General features: G+C 36.7%; 1 protein-coding gene across 1 annotated transcript in view; it reads right to left on the bottom strand.

Annotated features, from left to right (window-relative positions):
- Positions 1–14,539, bottom strand: part of CDH7 (cadherin 7) — a 122,095-nt gene that overhangs the window by 2,579 nt on the left and 104,977 nt on the right. Inside the window, exon 11 of the mRNA XM_007105088.3 lies at positions 14,000–14,251. Within this exon, the coding sequence (XP_007105150.3) occupies positions 14,000–14,251 (252 nt within the window). The remainder of the gene's footprint in view (positions 1–13,999; positions 14,252–14,539) is intronic.

Here is a 14,539-nt window from a genome sequence, read left to right as displayed (position 1 = left end):
CGGCTCACGGGCCCAGCCGCTCCGCGGCATGTGGGATCCTCCCGGACCGGGGCACGAACCCGGGTCCCCTGCATCGGCAGACAGACTCTCAACCACTGTACCACCAGGGAAGCCCTACTGGGGCACTTTTTTATTTCCTTTCCTATTTGACCCTGGCCTATTGCTCCCCCATAAGCTTTATCCACAGCCTACAATTTAGAAACTGAGATACATTTCTGAACTTTCTGGCAACCTTCTCATGTTGCTATGGCACATGAGTGCTTAATTCTCTTCTTTCTTGATATTATTTACTACATTTAAATGTTATCAACTGGCTTCATCAGAGTAGGAAACGTAGTTCAAAAGCCAATGCTTTTAAAATGAATGAAATACCAGTCATTTCCTGTCTGTTCCCATAAATATTCTGCCATGCGTCTGCCCTCCCTGCTAAGTGGATTCTCAACCCTGTCCCTTTCGGTCTTCTGAAAATTAGCATTTCTACCACCCCTAAAGCCTTTTAGTTTTCAAGCTCCGTGCTAGAATGTTACAACAAAGACATGTTTACAAAAGTTTAATATGTTTCTGTTGTAATATTCTGGTATGAAGCTTCAAAACTAATATTTAGCTTTGCTGTCAAGAAGGCCTTGGATAAAAGTCCAGTCTTTCCAAATATTAGCTGTGTGATCTTGGGCAAGTAACTTGAACTGCACGTAGCCATATGTGACAATTATAGCCAAGTTCAGGGCTCACAGGGTGGATTAAAGAGAGAAAGGAGATCGGGGAGTAATGTCGGTAGAAGTAAACTGAATGCCAGGCACTCGTGCAACAGAGATGTTTTCATTGTTATCCTCTGACCCACCAAGAATGTTAACTCAAAATTCTGTGAACACAGCAAGTGAAGACACTGTGTTTCTCCTTTGACCAAGGAAAAACAATGAACGAAGTTAGGTAACAAGCAGAGTAGAAGGTGTATGAAGTATGCATCAGGGCTTGTGCACTAAAGATTAAACTGGAGAGAGAGAGAGAGAGAAGGCAGTAAGGTGAAAAATGATGGTCTGTACACAGATCGAATCATGTGACCCTCACAGCCGTTCTCTGGGGTAGGTAATTTCCCATTCAATGGTTGTCTCAGACATGTGAAACAATCTGTCTGTGGTCAGTGTATTGATAGTAACTCGGGGTGAGGTGTACTCCTGAATGTCTTGAAAGCCTTTGCACTTTCTATCACACTGTGAGCTTAGACCTTCCACAGAAGGTAACTGAGATACAAGCCGAGAACTCAGGTGACAATTGCTAGCTTGGAGAAAGACACATCAGGAAATCTGAATAAAAGAATTTTAGATTTATATACTTTAGTTTCTGAAACTTTTTACATAGTCTCCCAGAAATAAGTGATTGCAACAGAAAGGTGGACCAAGAAAGACTTCTTGTTAAGAAATCAAACCGAGTAAGACATGGAATGGAGAGGTATCAGGGAGAATCGTGATGGGTGGGCAGGTGGGGGTCGGTGAAGATGAGAAATCTGTTACACATACTGGAGAGCAACACTGAGTGGGAGCAAATGGCCAGTTGAGTACAAGAAACGGATGGAAGAAGTGAATGGGCACAAGAGTAAGGAGGCTATGAAGAAGAGAAGAATTATGTAAGAATTAGATGCCCTTTTCATTTAAGTCAGTGTCTAAGAAGGCAAAACATTTCCAAATTCTCAATTTTCTTTCCTTCCTATAGTTACAATGGATCTTGTCATAGATATCTATATCTCATAATTATTACATTCTATTGTAAGTGTATTTTCACGCCACCAATAATACACTTGCCTTTTGACCCTCAATTATAGTGTTTAGTAAAAGTGAAATGTGAGAACCCAGGGGTGCGTCAGCCCATGGGTCCAGTGCCCATTAAGGATATTAATATCTTATGGAGTTTGTCTTATTTCCCAATCTTGCCGGAAGCTGAAAAAAAATGTGAAGTGTTTTAGAAGGTTAGACAATTTAACATTTCGGTGACTTGGGAGAATATTAATTTCTAACTGCTTGAGCATGCTATAAAAAATAAATTTTAACCTTTACATGGAACAAGTATTAACTGTTCTTCAGAGGTTATGGAGATAATCGCTGTATTAAAAGGAATATTTTCTGCCTAAGTAAGCACAAGAGTATATATTTTAAGAGGTTTTATCATACATCTTTTCTATCATATGGACTATACTTCTGAGTGGAGACAGAAGGAAAGGTTTAGGTCTGGTTGAAGTCTAGACATGTACTTGAATCGTGCTGGTTTGTGAATTTATATATCTATTTCACAATGATGTGCTAACCATTTTATGCATTTGGTATAGTGATACGATGGTGCACATGGCAGTAGACGTGACACGTTTCCTCATGGAACTTACAATTAAATGGGGTGGACAAATTTCATCACACAAGAGAACTGTATGATTCATCACACAAGAGAACTGTATGTAAAAGTAGAACAGTGATAATTATTCCTAAAGAGGGAAGTATGATCTTTTAAGGCTATGTATCAGGGGAAACAGGTTAGAGGGGGCCTTAAGGCAGAGTAACCGAAGGCTGAGGGCGGAGATGTGACATGGAAGAATATTCTGGGCACAGTCAACCAGTGAGCAAAGGTGTGAGGCCAACGTGTGGGTGGAGAGCAAAAAAGAAACGGGAGGGAAGCCAGGAGACACAGGCACCAGCCAGGCCCTGCCGGCCCACGAGCCAACCAGAGTTAAGGAGGGCACAAAATGATCAGGTGTATTTTTTGAAAAAAATCATTCTGATTGGACTAAGGAAGTAGGGAAAAGTAGATGTGAGAGAAGAAGTTAGAATGCATAATGTTGACCTAATTTCTGATTTTAGAATTCAGTTTCCTAATATTCGATGCAACATTCTCCAAGCATGCCAGTATGTAGGAAATAAGTGCTGGGCGCTGACAAAATATAACAAGAGAGGTTCCCTGCACCCAAGTAGCTCGCTGTGTAGGCCATACATACACAGATAAATAGAGTGCAAGTCGCCATGCAATCGCTTTAAGAAGGTACAGACATGCATGGGTGCAAAGAAGCACGCAGACCAGGAGAGCACCAGTCTCCCAAACCCGAGAGAAACAGAACGGAAGATGGAGAAAAATTTAGAAGTTGATACTATAAGTTAGTGAACTCCTTTATTCTAACCTTCACTGTGGTGTGATACACCACAGATACATATCCAGACAGCTCACCTGGAACATGCTTTTTACTGAATCACCTTGGCAGTATTTTAGTCTTATTTTCCTAACCCACTTCCCAGCGGTTAACAGTAGAATTATTTACCCAGAACTTAATAGAATTCTGCAGATGTAATCCGATCACCACAAAATGGTGCCAACTTCTAAATGAGGCTACTTACATTAAAGAACAACTTCTTCCATTCATGTATTAACATATTTCAAATATTGAGTCTGGGGTTCATTTTAAACCACTCAGTCATGTATACTACCATCAGGCCAGTTTTCCCCATCCTTAAAAATCTGTAAAAGGTTTTTGTTTTAATTTGCAAGACTATATGTAAACCTGTTAAATATCAGTTTCTTAAGATTAACCCATTGTTTATAGACTTCTTCCGAAAGGTTAGTGCCTGAATTTCATCTAATTCAACAGTATTTTTACTGAGCACAGACTTTCTAAAACTGTAAGCCCCATAAGGGCAGTGATCTTATTCTGCACAGATATATCTAGAGCACAAAAAACAGTACCTGATACTAAGATTTCAATAAATATTTGTTAAATTGACAAAGTATGGGCAAGCTACTATGGAGATATGCAGATAGCTCTTGCCATTAAGTTCAATATTTTATATAAGAAAAAATCAATTATTATAAAATCAATTATTATATAATGCAATTATATAGCATTATAATATATGCTAAGAAAATATGTATAGGAAGGTACAGCCAGGATGCTCAGAGAACGCAGACAAGATGACACTAAGGTAAGACTTGAAGGATGAGCCCGCCTTCACCAAGAAACACTATTTGCTCTGTGGTCTTTTTTTTTTTTTTTTTTTTTTTTTTTTTGGCAGTACGTGGGCCTCTCACTGTTGTGGCCTCTCGTGTTGTGGAGCGCAGGCTCAGTGGCCATGGCTCACGGGCCCAGCTGCTCCACGGAATATGGGATCTTCCCGGATGGGGGCACGAACCCGTGTCCCCTGCATCGGCAGGCGGACTCTCAACCACTGTGCCACCAGGGAAGCCCTGCTCTGTGGTCTTTATAAACATTCAGAATTTCTTATTAGTCATAAGACTTGTCTAAATCTTCACTGTTCAACATGGTAGCCATGAGCCACAAGTGGTGAAGAAGCATTTGAAATGTGGCTATTGCTATTTAAAATGTGAATTGAGATGTGCTCTAAGTGTACGATGTCCATGTGATGTTGAAGACTCAATTTGTTAAGTAAAATATATTAATAATTTTATTGATACATGTTAAAATTATGATAGTTTATACTGCATTAAATATATTATCATTTATTTCACTTTTTAAAAAGTTTTTGCTAATGAGGTTCCTTGAAAATTTTTAATTACATGTGTTTCACACTTGTGAATCACGATGTATTTCTTTTGGACAGTTGACCTAAACAAAAGATTTGGAAATACTAGAAAAACCTTAACTGCATATGGTCTTAAGGTATACTACTCTTATAGTAGCAGATTTTATTACCAAATGACATATTGAATGGTGAAAATTATTATACTACAATTATTATGCGTTTATTAGGTGTAACTGAAAAATGACCTAAATGAAAAATTGCTAGCCCAATCAGAATACAAGTTCAGTAATTTGTTTATAATTATCCACATCAATGGGCAAGTAAACTTAGCTTTTAAATAACTTCTACTTCCCCCTGCCTGTTTCCTCCTCTCCAAAATGGAAATAATAGTACTTACTTCAAAGAAAATGTCTCATAGTAACTTTACAAAGATTAAGTGAGTTTATATTTGTAGAGTACTTAAATAGTGCTACACATAGTAAGCACTATGTGATTTTGTTTTTCTAAATTTCTATAATAAATTCTTACACAGTTCAGTTCCTATCTTTGTGGTCTTGCTAAAATTTGAGTCATATAAGTGGTGCACAGAAAGAAACATACATGTTACCATTCACACACATGTGATTTTGATAACCCTCAGTTAATTTAGTTAATGTGTTTGGTATCTACTCTCTTCCATTTATTGGGTGGTATAATAATGAATAATAGAGATACCAGGCCTATTCATGAGGGGCTGAAAATATATAACAAAGGTAGTAAAATAAGCAGTAGAGTGTGATAAGTACTATTCACTGATTCCCCAAAATATTTTTTCCTCCTGGGTGCCCTATGCTAGGCCTTGAAAATATAATGGTTTTAAAAAGATATTAAGGTCATTACTCTCAAGGTGCTTTTATATTTGAGCAAGGTAAACATTTACTAACTGTGATATGTGCTACAAAGGAAACACACAGGTTCCTGATAAAGATCTACAGGCATGAGAAGCACCTAATTTAATCGGTGGGTGAGGACAATCCCTCTGTGCAGGTAATACTGAGCTGGGGCATAAAGAACAGTATGAGACCAACAGGTGAAGGGGAGCAGAAAGAAGGTTTCAGGAACATGGTGGCATGTTTGAATCTCATGGAAAAGCAGGCCATGTGGCTCTTCCTACTGGGAGAGTGAAGGATCAAATAGCCTGATGCCATCAAGAGGTGAGTAGGTTTCAGAATGTGCCTTGCTTTGTGGGCTGTGAGGAACATTTGGATTTCATGTAAGTATATGTGACACTTCTGAAATGTTTCAAGCAAAGAAATTGTTTTAAAAAGTGAAATGATGGGAAAAATACAGGGGTACTAGTGCATTCGTGCTGTGATCACAGGTGGCTGTCACTGGAAATGACATCTAAGCAAAAGATTTAAAGGATGAGAGAAGTCAACTTATCATTGTGTCTGGATTTATGTGCTGTGTAATCAGATATATCAGATCCCCAGTAACAGAGGGCCAAACTTTGAATGTGCACTTATGAACCCACTCTATTATTTGTAGTCACAAAGAATAAAGATTTGTAATTAATAAAAATCAGGTGTATGATTGAGATAAATTAGATATCAAATATAGCATTTTTAACTGAAATTTAAACTGAATTTTAAAGTATCCTTAGTCTCAACGGCAATAATTTTTCTCTCTTTAGACTCTAAAAATCATATATTTTTTTTTCTTGAGCCCATGTATAACTCCAGGGCTATTAATCTGAAAACATAATCTAAATGCTTTTAACCTATGCCATATCAATTTTCCAGAAAATTAGAGAAATAGGCTGGATCTCAAAAGGCCTAAAACTGTAGAATGTTATGAAATGGGAAAATTCAGGTCCAATGGAAATACTACTTATGGATAAATGACAAAATCTAATGTTCTTTTCTACTACTGAGTACATCTAAACATTCATGGATTCATTCAGTATGCATGTATCGTATGCCTTCTCTATTTCACATCAGCATTTTATGAGATGCTATGTATACAATGATGAAATAATGCTTGGTCATTGCCTCCAAAAGCAGGAGTCCACCAGAGGAGACAGACAAAGAGACAAACCAATCAGCCATGAAGGATGCCCTAAGACTGTTCTATGCAAGGTGTTATGCAGCCCATAGGAACAGTATCCAACGTGGACTCAGAAGCAAAGGAAGTAAGTCTTGACTACAAAAAAGGAGGGAGCAGTGAGGTCATAGAAGGTGATTCTAGTCTGTAGACAATGGCAAGACACAGAAATCTTATTTTAGGCTGGGCACATCGCAATCCCATTTGCTTTTAAAAAGCTTACTCTCTCTGTGGGCCTGGATTGGAGCTGACAGAGACATGGTAATTTCCCCAAATTCAGGGGCGGAAAGATGGACCATGGACAAACTCAGGTGCAACATCAAGGGAGAGAAAGACACAGATTCAAGAACCAAAGTAAAATTAACAGCACTTAGGGACTAATTGGCTATGGAGGATGGAACACACAGAGGAGTGAAGGCTGACTGATTACACTCAAACACTTAAGTAGGCACTACATCAAGATAAGAGGTAGGAATGTAGGACGATTGTTTAGTGTATGATAATTTCAGATTTCTCATGTCAGCAGTCCACCAGAACAATGACTGTACCTATCTAGATCTGCTGTTTAAGATCCAAACCAGAGATTTGCAAAACAACTGCATATATGAGATACTGTTTTTCATGTCTCAAGATAGGAAGAAGTTTAATCACAACTGAAGTTGATCCTTCCTTTTCCCAGAACAAGTATCACAAAATTCCTCTCCATTAAATATGTGAGTTAGAATGATTTCATTTAAGGCTCATGTGAGACAGAGAGAAAAACTGACCTAAGCACAATGAATATTTCATGCCCAAAGGCAATTGGTATATTTTGGTTGTAATGAAGCATAATCTCATATTTAACATACTCCCAACCTCGAGAGAACATGTTTAGAATTGTGTAAGTGGAGGACATTTTAAATTAGACACTCAGATTTCACCAAAGATGTCCTAAAGCCACTATGTGAAACAAGGATGGAGTTGCCATATCCACAGATCTACAGGTGCTTCCAGAGACACACAGGTCTTTCAGATTAGAAAATACATAGGGAAAAATACCTTATATAGGACATCCAGAAGGCAGTCTGGGCTGTGTTTGGGTCCTGGGTCTGACACCTTATAACATTGTACATGTCTCCGCTAATATACAGTTCTCTCATACAAAAAGTAGGAATAGCAATAACAATACTTAATAATACCTGCTTAGGAAATATGACGTGAGAATTAAATTAGGCAACACTTGTAAAGCACTTAGTATGAACTTGTTCAGTGTAATTCATTGTTTAGTATGCTTGCACTTGTTTGAAAAGAAACACATCTGCTATCATAAATTAGCAACTAGTCTGCTTGTTATTACCACTAGGACTGCTATGTCAAATATGTTCTTTCATTACAGATTACGATGGGGATTTATCTTTTACATATTGCCCTCATTTTTTCTCTGCAATTTAATATTTTTTGCTTAAGTAACCCTATCACTTACAAAACCAGGAAAATAGTTTCCTGTTGAACCAAATCACGAATGGTCTCCACAGTTAAGAGCAGAGCAAATACCGTTTAGGTCTTGGTAGATCAGGGAAGAAAAGCGAAAAGATGCATGACAGCTAAACATCCAGCTGGCTACCCTGGACACACTGGAACTGGAAAAGCTTGAATTCCATGTAGTAGACAGTGGTTTCCACAAATGCCTTCTCAAACCTGGAGGTGGGCCAGTCTAATTAATCCCCACTGTGTCTGAAGAGCTAGAGGGGATGTTATAGGACTTCAATTACTTGGACCTAAAGGTTGAAATAGGGAAAGAACAAAACTTAATAATATAGTCAATTCAGTGGCAGTTTTAGTGAACAGGAAAAAGCTCCTCTGTACAGACTAACAGAAAGAAACTAGCTGTAATATTCTCTGAATAGATGTGCAATGTTTAATATTGACACCATACATTAAAACAAAACAACAGAAATACTTTCCAGTTATTTCTGGAAAAACTACTGAAGTAATTAAGGTCAGTCATTCATATATTTTGGGTTTTATTTTTTAAGTGCTTTCAGCCTGGTAGGAGAAAAACTGGGTATATCAACAATTACAAATTTTACTATGACAGGACTTCCCTGGTGGTCCAGTGGTTATGACTCGATGCTTCCAATGCAGGAGACATGGGTTTGATCCCTGGTCAGGGAACTAAGATCCCATATGTTGTGAGGCGTGGCTAAAAAAATTTAAAAAAATTTGATAAAAATGCATAATGAAATTTGTGTTGGAGTAAAATAGTTATTCAAGCCTTAGAATACTAAACTACCTTGCCATATATTGATGACATTTTTCTACATGAAAAATAATTGAGGCATTTTCTTGATAATTTTATCATGAACTTTGAATATGAAAATAACATCTCCCATTCAAGTGTACTCAGTGTAAATAAAGGAAACCTCATGTTCTGATTTTTGGATCATCTCTGAGAGAATTCAGGTGCGAATAAATTAGGATAACAGCAAGAGTGAGGAGGAGAGAGAAATCACCCATAAAGTTAGAAGAATACAAATACAGATGAAGACTGACAAATCCAATTTCATTTCAAATCTTGAGAAAAAAAAGAACTACATGTGAACAGCTTTTTAAAAAATACTTTCAAGGTGTATTTCTTTTAGTTTAATCCAAAAGCAGTGATTGAGAAAAGGAGACCTAGAATCTGATGACTTAACGGCCACTAAATTCTACCTCCTTTGCAAAGGGCTGGAAATGATTTCTGTGATGCCTCCCAGTAATATTCTGAAACCTTCAGTACACCCCCTTCTATGTTACAAGTAGCTTTAATTTGTCACATCAGTGGAACACAAACTTGGCATGTAATGAAGATGTGTCCCCAGTTTCACTCTTCAATTGAACTTGATCCTCAAATTCTTTTCCCCTCTTCACCTTGCTTTTTTCTAACAATATTTTTTCAGAACCCTGAAAAGGAATGAGTTACAGTGTCTAGAAATGAGGTGTTGTAAAAAATGAGTCATTTGTGCATCATTAGTCAGGTTCATGCCAGGCTGTGCATCCCATCTGCACCCCTGAGTACTGGCTCTGGCATAAAAACCCAGAGCCTATAACAGAAGAGACAGGAGTAAAAGGTCCTGGTTATCTGCTCTAAAGAGTTAATCAGGTGCCAAGAGACTCTTTCTGAACTGAAATGCTAACATTTGAACATACAGATTACTAGGCAGAATCGAATCCTTTACTGGGAAGCTGTAGACAGAAGCACCTGGTTCCAAACTATTTCAGTACAATAGGCTCTGTTTTGACTTGTTCTTGTAGACTTGCAGAAACTTTTAAAGGAACATAAACGATTTATAAACATTTGATTTAGAAGTGCAAGAGGCATTCCTCAACTAGTGTCTCTATAAGGAAAATGTTCAAATTTAACAAAAAGAGTAGTCATACTTAAAATCCCCCAAACCTATGACTTTACCCTGAAATATATGTATGTACACACACACTCATATATATCATATGCAAGAATGAAGTCTAATACAACTATTTCACATACTTTAACAGCTATGTAATTATTTTAAATGAATTAGAATCACCAATAAATATAAATTGCTAGGAATGCCTAAGTCACTGATGAAAGTATTTTCTAAAATGAAGTAGGCTTCATTAGAGAGACACCCTTTAAAAAAAAAAAAAGTTAACTGCTGTGTATGATTAAATTCTAGGTAATACAATTTTATCTTACTCCTTTGAAGTAAGGTATAATCTAAACTGTCTGTGATAAGCTAGTCAAGTTCAAAAGGAGTCATCCACACATCATCTACCTATGTCCTTTTTGGACATAGGGCAGGTACCAGAAGTAAAAGGAACTATTAATACAAACCTGTAGCCTGTGAAAAGGAGACCACAAACACATTAAAACAACATTAAACACACCAACATTCACATTATAGAGGTCCCAGAAGTAGAAGAGAAAGGGCCTGAGAAAATATTTGAAGAGATTATAGCTGAAAACTTCCCTAATATGAGAAAGGAAACAGTCAAGTTCAGGAAGCACAGAGTCCCATATGGGATAGAGTCCCATATGGGATAAACCCAAGGAGTAACATGCCAAGACACACATTAATCAAATTGACAAAAATTAAATACAAAGAAAAAAAGCAAGGAAAAAGCAACATACAAAGGAATCCCTATAAGGTTATCAGCTGATTTCTCAGCAGAAACTCTGCAGGCCAGAAGGGAGTGGCATGATATATTTAAAGTGATGAAAGGGAAAAACCTACAGCAAAGAATACTATATACCCAGCAAGGCTCTCATTCAGATGCAGATGCAACAGAGAAATCAAAATTTTTACAGACAAACAAAAGCTAAGAGAATTCAGCACCACCAAACCAGCTTTACAACAAACACTAAAGGAACTTCTCTAGGCAGGAAAGGGAAAAAAAAAAATGTGGCCACAACTAGAAACAAGAAAATCACAAATAGGAAAGCTCACCACTAAAGACAAACATACAGTAAAAGTAGGAAATCATCTACACACAAATATGATATCAAAACCAGCAACCATGAGGAGAGTACAAATACAGGAAATGGGAAATGCATTTGAAATTAAGAGACCAGAAACTTGAAACCTCCCCTCTCTATATATATACACACACACAAACACACACACATACACATATATAGCTATATCAAAACCTCATAAGAACTGCAAACCAAAAAACGATACACACAAAAAAGAAAAAGGAATCCAAACACAAGAGACCAAAAGAATGAAAGAAAAAAGACCTAAAAAAAAATTCCAGAACAATCAACACATGGCAATAAATTAACACATGGCAATAAGAACATACATGTCAATAATTACCTTAAATGGATTAAATATTCCAACCAAAAGACAGACTGGTTGAATGGATAGAAAAATAAGATCTGTATATATGTTTGTCTACAAGAGACCCACTTCACATCTAGGTTCACATCTAGGAACACATACATACTGAAAATGAGGATATGGAAAAAGGCATTTCATGGAAATCAAAAGAAAGCTGGTGTAGAAATAGACAAAATAGACTTTAAAGACTGTTACAAGAGACAAGGAAGGACACTATATAATGATCAAGGGATCAATCCTAGATGAAGATATAATTGTAAATATATATGCACCTCAATATACAAGGCAAATTCTGACAGCCATAAAAGGGGAAACCGACAGTAACACAATAATGGTGGGGGACTTTAAACCCCACTTACACCAATGGACAGATGGTTCAGACAAAATCAGTAAGGAAACACAGGCCTTAAATGACACATTAGACCAGATGGACCTAACTGATATTTATAGGACATTCCACTGAAAAGCAGCAGAATACACTTTCTTCTCAAGATGGACCACATCTTGGGCCACAAATCAAGCCTCAGTAAATTTAAGAAAACTGAAATCATATCAAGCATCTTTTCAAACAACAATGCTATGAGATTATAAATTTACAGGAAAAAAACCCTAAAAAGAACATGTGGAGGCTAAACAATATGTTATTAAACAACCAATGGATCACTGAAGAAATCAGGAAATAAAAAAAATACCTAGAGAGAAATGACAATGAAAACATAATGCTCTAAAACTTATGGGACACAGCAAAAGCAGTACTAAGAGGGAAGTTTATAGCAATAAAATCTTACCTCAGGAAACAAGAAAAATCTCAAACCTAACCTTACACCTAAAGCAACTAGAGAACAAACAAATCTAAAGTTAGTAGAAGGAAGCAAATCATAAAGATCAGAGCAGCACAGGGAACTCAATATTCTGTAATAACCTTTATGGGAAAAGAATCAAAAAATGAAAAAAAAATCTCCATTCTTTTATATATATATATAATAAAACAGATTCACTTTGCTGTACACCTGAAACTAACAACATTAGAAATCAACTATATGCCAATAAAATTTAAAAACAAACAGAAAAACACTACAAAGGAAAATCTTTATCTTCTCATCTAGGTTATCCAGCTACTATAAAATACACAACTTACCTCTTAATATGTTTTGAAACTTGATAGAGAAATAATAAGCACTTTGCAATAGTTCCATATTTTTCAAAACCTACTTAGTCCCTTATACTCTTATTGGGAATTATTTGCCATTTCTAATTAATTTCTAAAAGTTTTGGCGATCTATGTGAAGCTAAATGAAAAAAAAAAAAGTTTATTCCCTTCTAGATTTATTTGGTTAGCTGAAGTTATAGAAGATAATAACTTCCATTTTTATGAGATCATTTACACAGTGTATTAGTATGTCTTAGCTTGGTTAATAGGTTGAGAACTGTGCTTCATTGATAATGCTTAAAATTTATTGAATGTTCACTAGATGGTTGGCACATGAATTATTTAATTTTCACAGCAACCTTATGAGTCTAGTTCTATTCTTTTCCCCTTTGAGATTAAGAAGCCAGCCTTAGAAGAAGTAATGTTCCCCTGGTGAAGAGCTAGTACATATTGGAGGCAGTCATAAAAGCTAGGTTTTATCAAACTCCATAAATCTTGTTTTTAAACATTATACAATTATGACTCCCATTGCTAAATTCTGCATTTACAAAAATATAAATGAATTTACAAATCATATTAAATCCCAAGAAAACAGACTGCAGGCTCAGATGCAAAATTAAATGCTTATTGTCCTTGCTGTAGGAAGGTACACTTTGCCCTCATAGAATGTAAAGGAATAAACCCATTACCCAATGCCCAAGTTGGATACCTCCCAGTTTTTAAAAGGATGCTGCATAATCTCTTATAAAACTGCAATTCTAATGAGTTATATATCTAACTTAACCACATAATAAAGTAATCACAGAAAAGTACAATTAAATGTAAATTCTTCTTGGGAAATTTTGCACTGCTGAAATTTCAAACCTTTTAAGATTCGCAAATAATTATAAAACCCACCTTAAATCTTAAGGGAGGTAGGATATAAAGCCATCATTTCTTTTTTTTTAAGCTCCCATATTCATTGGTCTTTTTTCATTATGTATTTCAAACACACAGGCAAGAAAAGAGACTAATATAAATAATGTTCATCTCTTAATATCATAGATTCCACCCAAGGCCATTATTTCTAAAATAAGCATATTATCAAAGCAACACAGAAAAAATTCTCTTTAATACAGTTCCTGTAATTCCAAAGCAAACAGCTGGGAGATATAGTAAACGTTATAAAAATCTTGAAAAAATTCAATTTTAAACATAAGCCATTTATCTTCACTGTTTTTTAAAAAAATGAAGTTGATAATTTTTCTGAGTTATCACTGGAAAGTGTGGCCAGTGATCATGGATTGCTCTGTGACCCAAATACCATGGATTAGAATATCTGCATATGTTCTCAAGAGGTATGAAGAGGAAAAGAAAAAAGTTCTGACCTATGGTGTTGTGACGGCTCTTACAGAGCAAGCACTGCAAACAGTACCTACCCAGTAACGTCAGGACACAGGCCAGTATTGCGATCAGGGCTCCCGTGCTGAGGCCAGCAGGGAGGACGTAGGCCTCGGCGTTGCAGGTCTGGGCTACCCCATCTGCATCACAGTCACAGACACGGATGGTGAGGGTGTTGGTACTGCTAAGTGAAGGTGATCCACTGTCCACGATGAAGACTGGCAGATAATAAACAGATTGCTCCTGTCTCCGGAAGCCATTTCTCCTGGTGAGAATTGAGGCTGTGTTGTCTAGAGTAAAGAAAGCAAATGCATGGAACATGAGACTTCTGATGGGCTCTGTCCCACCAAACTTTAAGGACCTAAATGTAAGGCCAGACACTATAAAACTCTTAGAGGAAAACATAGGCAGAACACTCTATGACATAAATCACAGCAAGATCCTTCTTGACCCACCTCCTAGAGAAATGGAAATAAAAACAAAAATAAACAACTGGGACCTAATGAAACTTAAAAGCTTCTGCACAGCAAAGGAAACCATAAACAAGACGAAAAGACAACCATCAGAATGGGAGAAAA

Source organism: Physeter macrocephalus, chromosome 19, assembly GCF_002837175.3.
Source record: "Physeter macrocephalus isolate SW-GA chromosome 19, ASM283717v5, whole genome shotgun sequence".
Classification (NCBI taxonomy): Eukaryota; Metazoa; Chordata; class Mammalia; order Artiodactyla; family Physeteridae; genus Physeter; species Physeter macrocephalus.
This window is presented reverse-complemented; position numbering and strand designations above follow the sequence as displayed.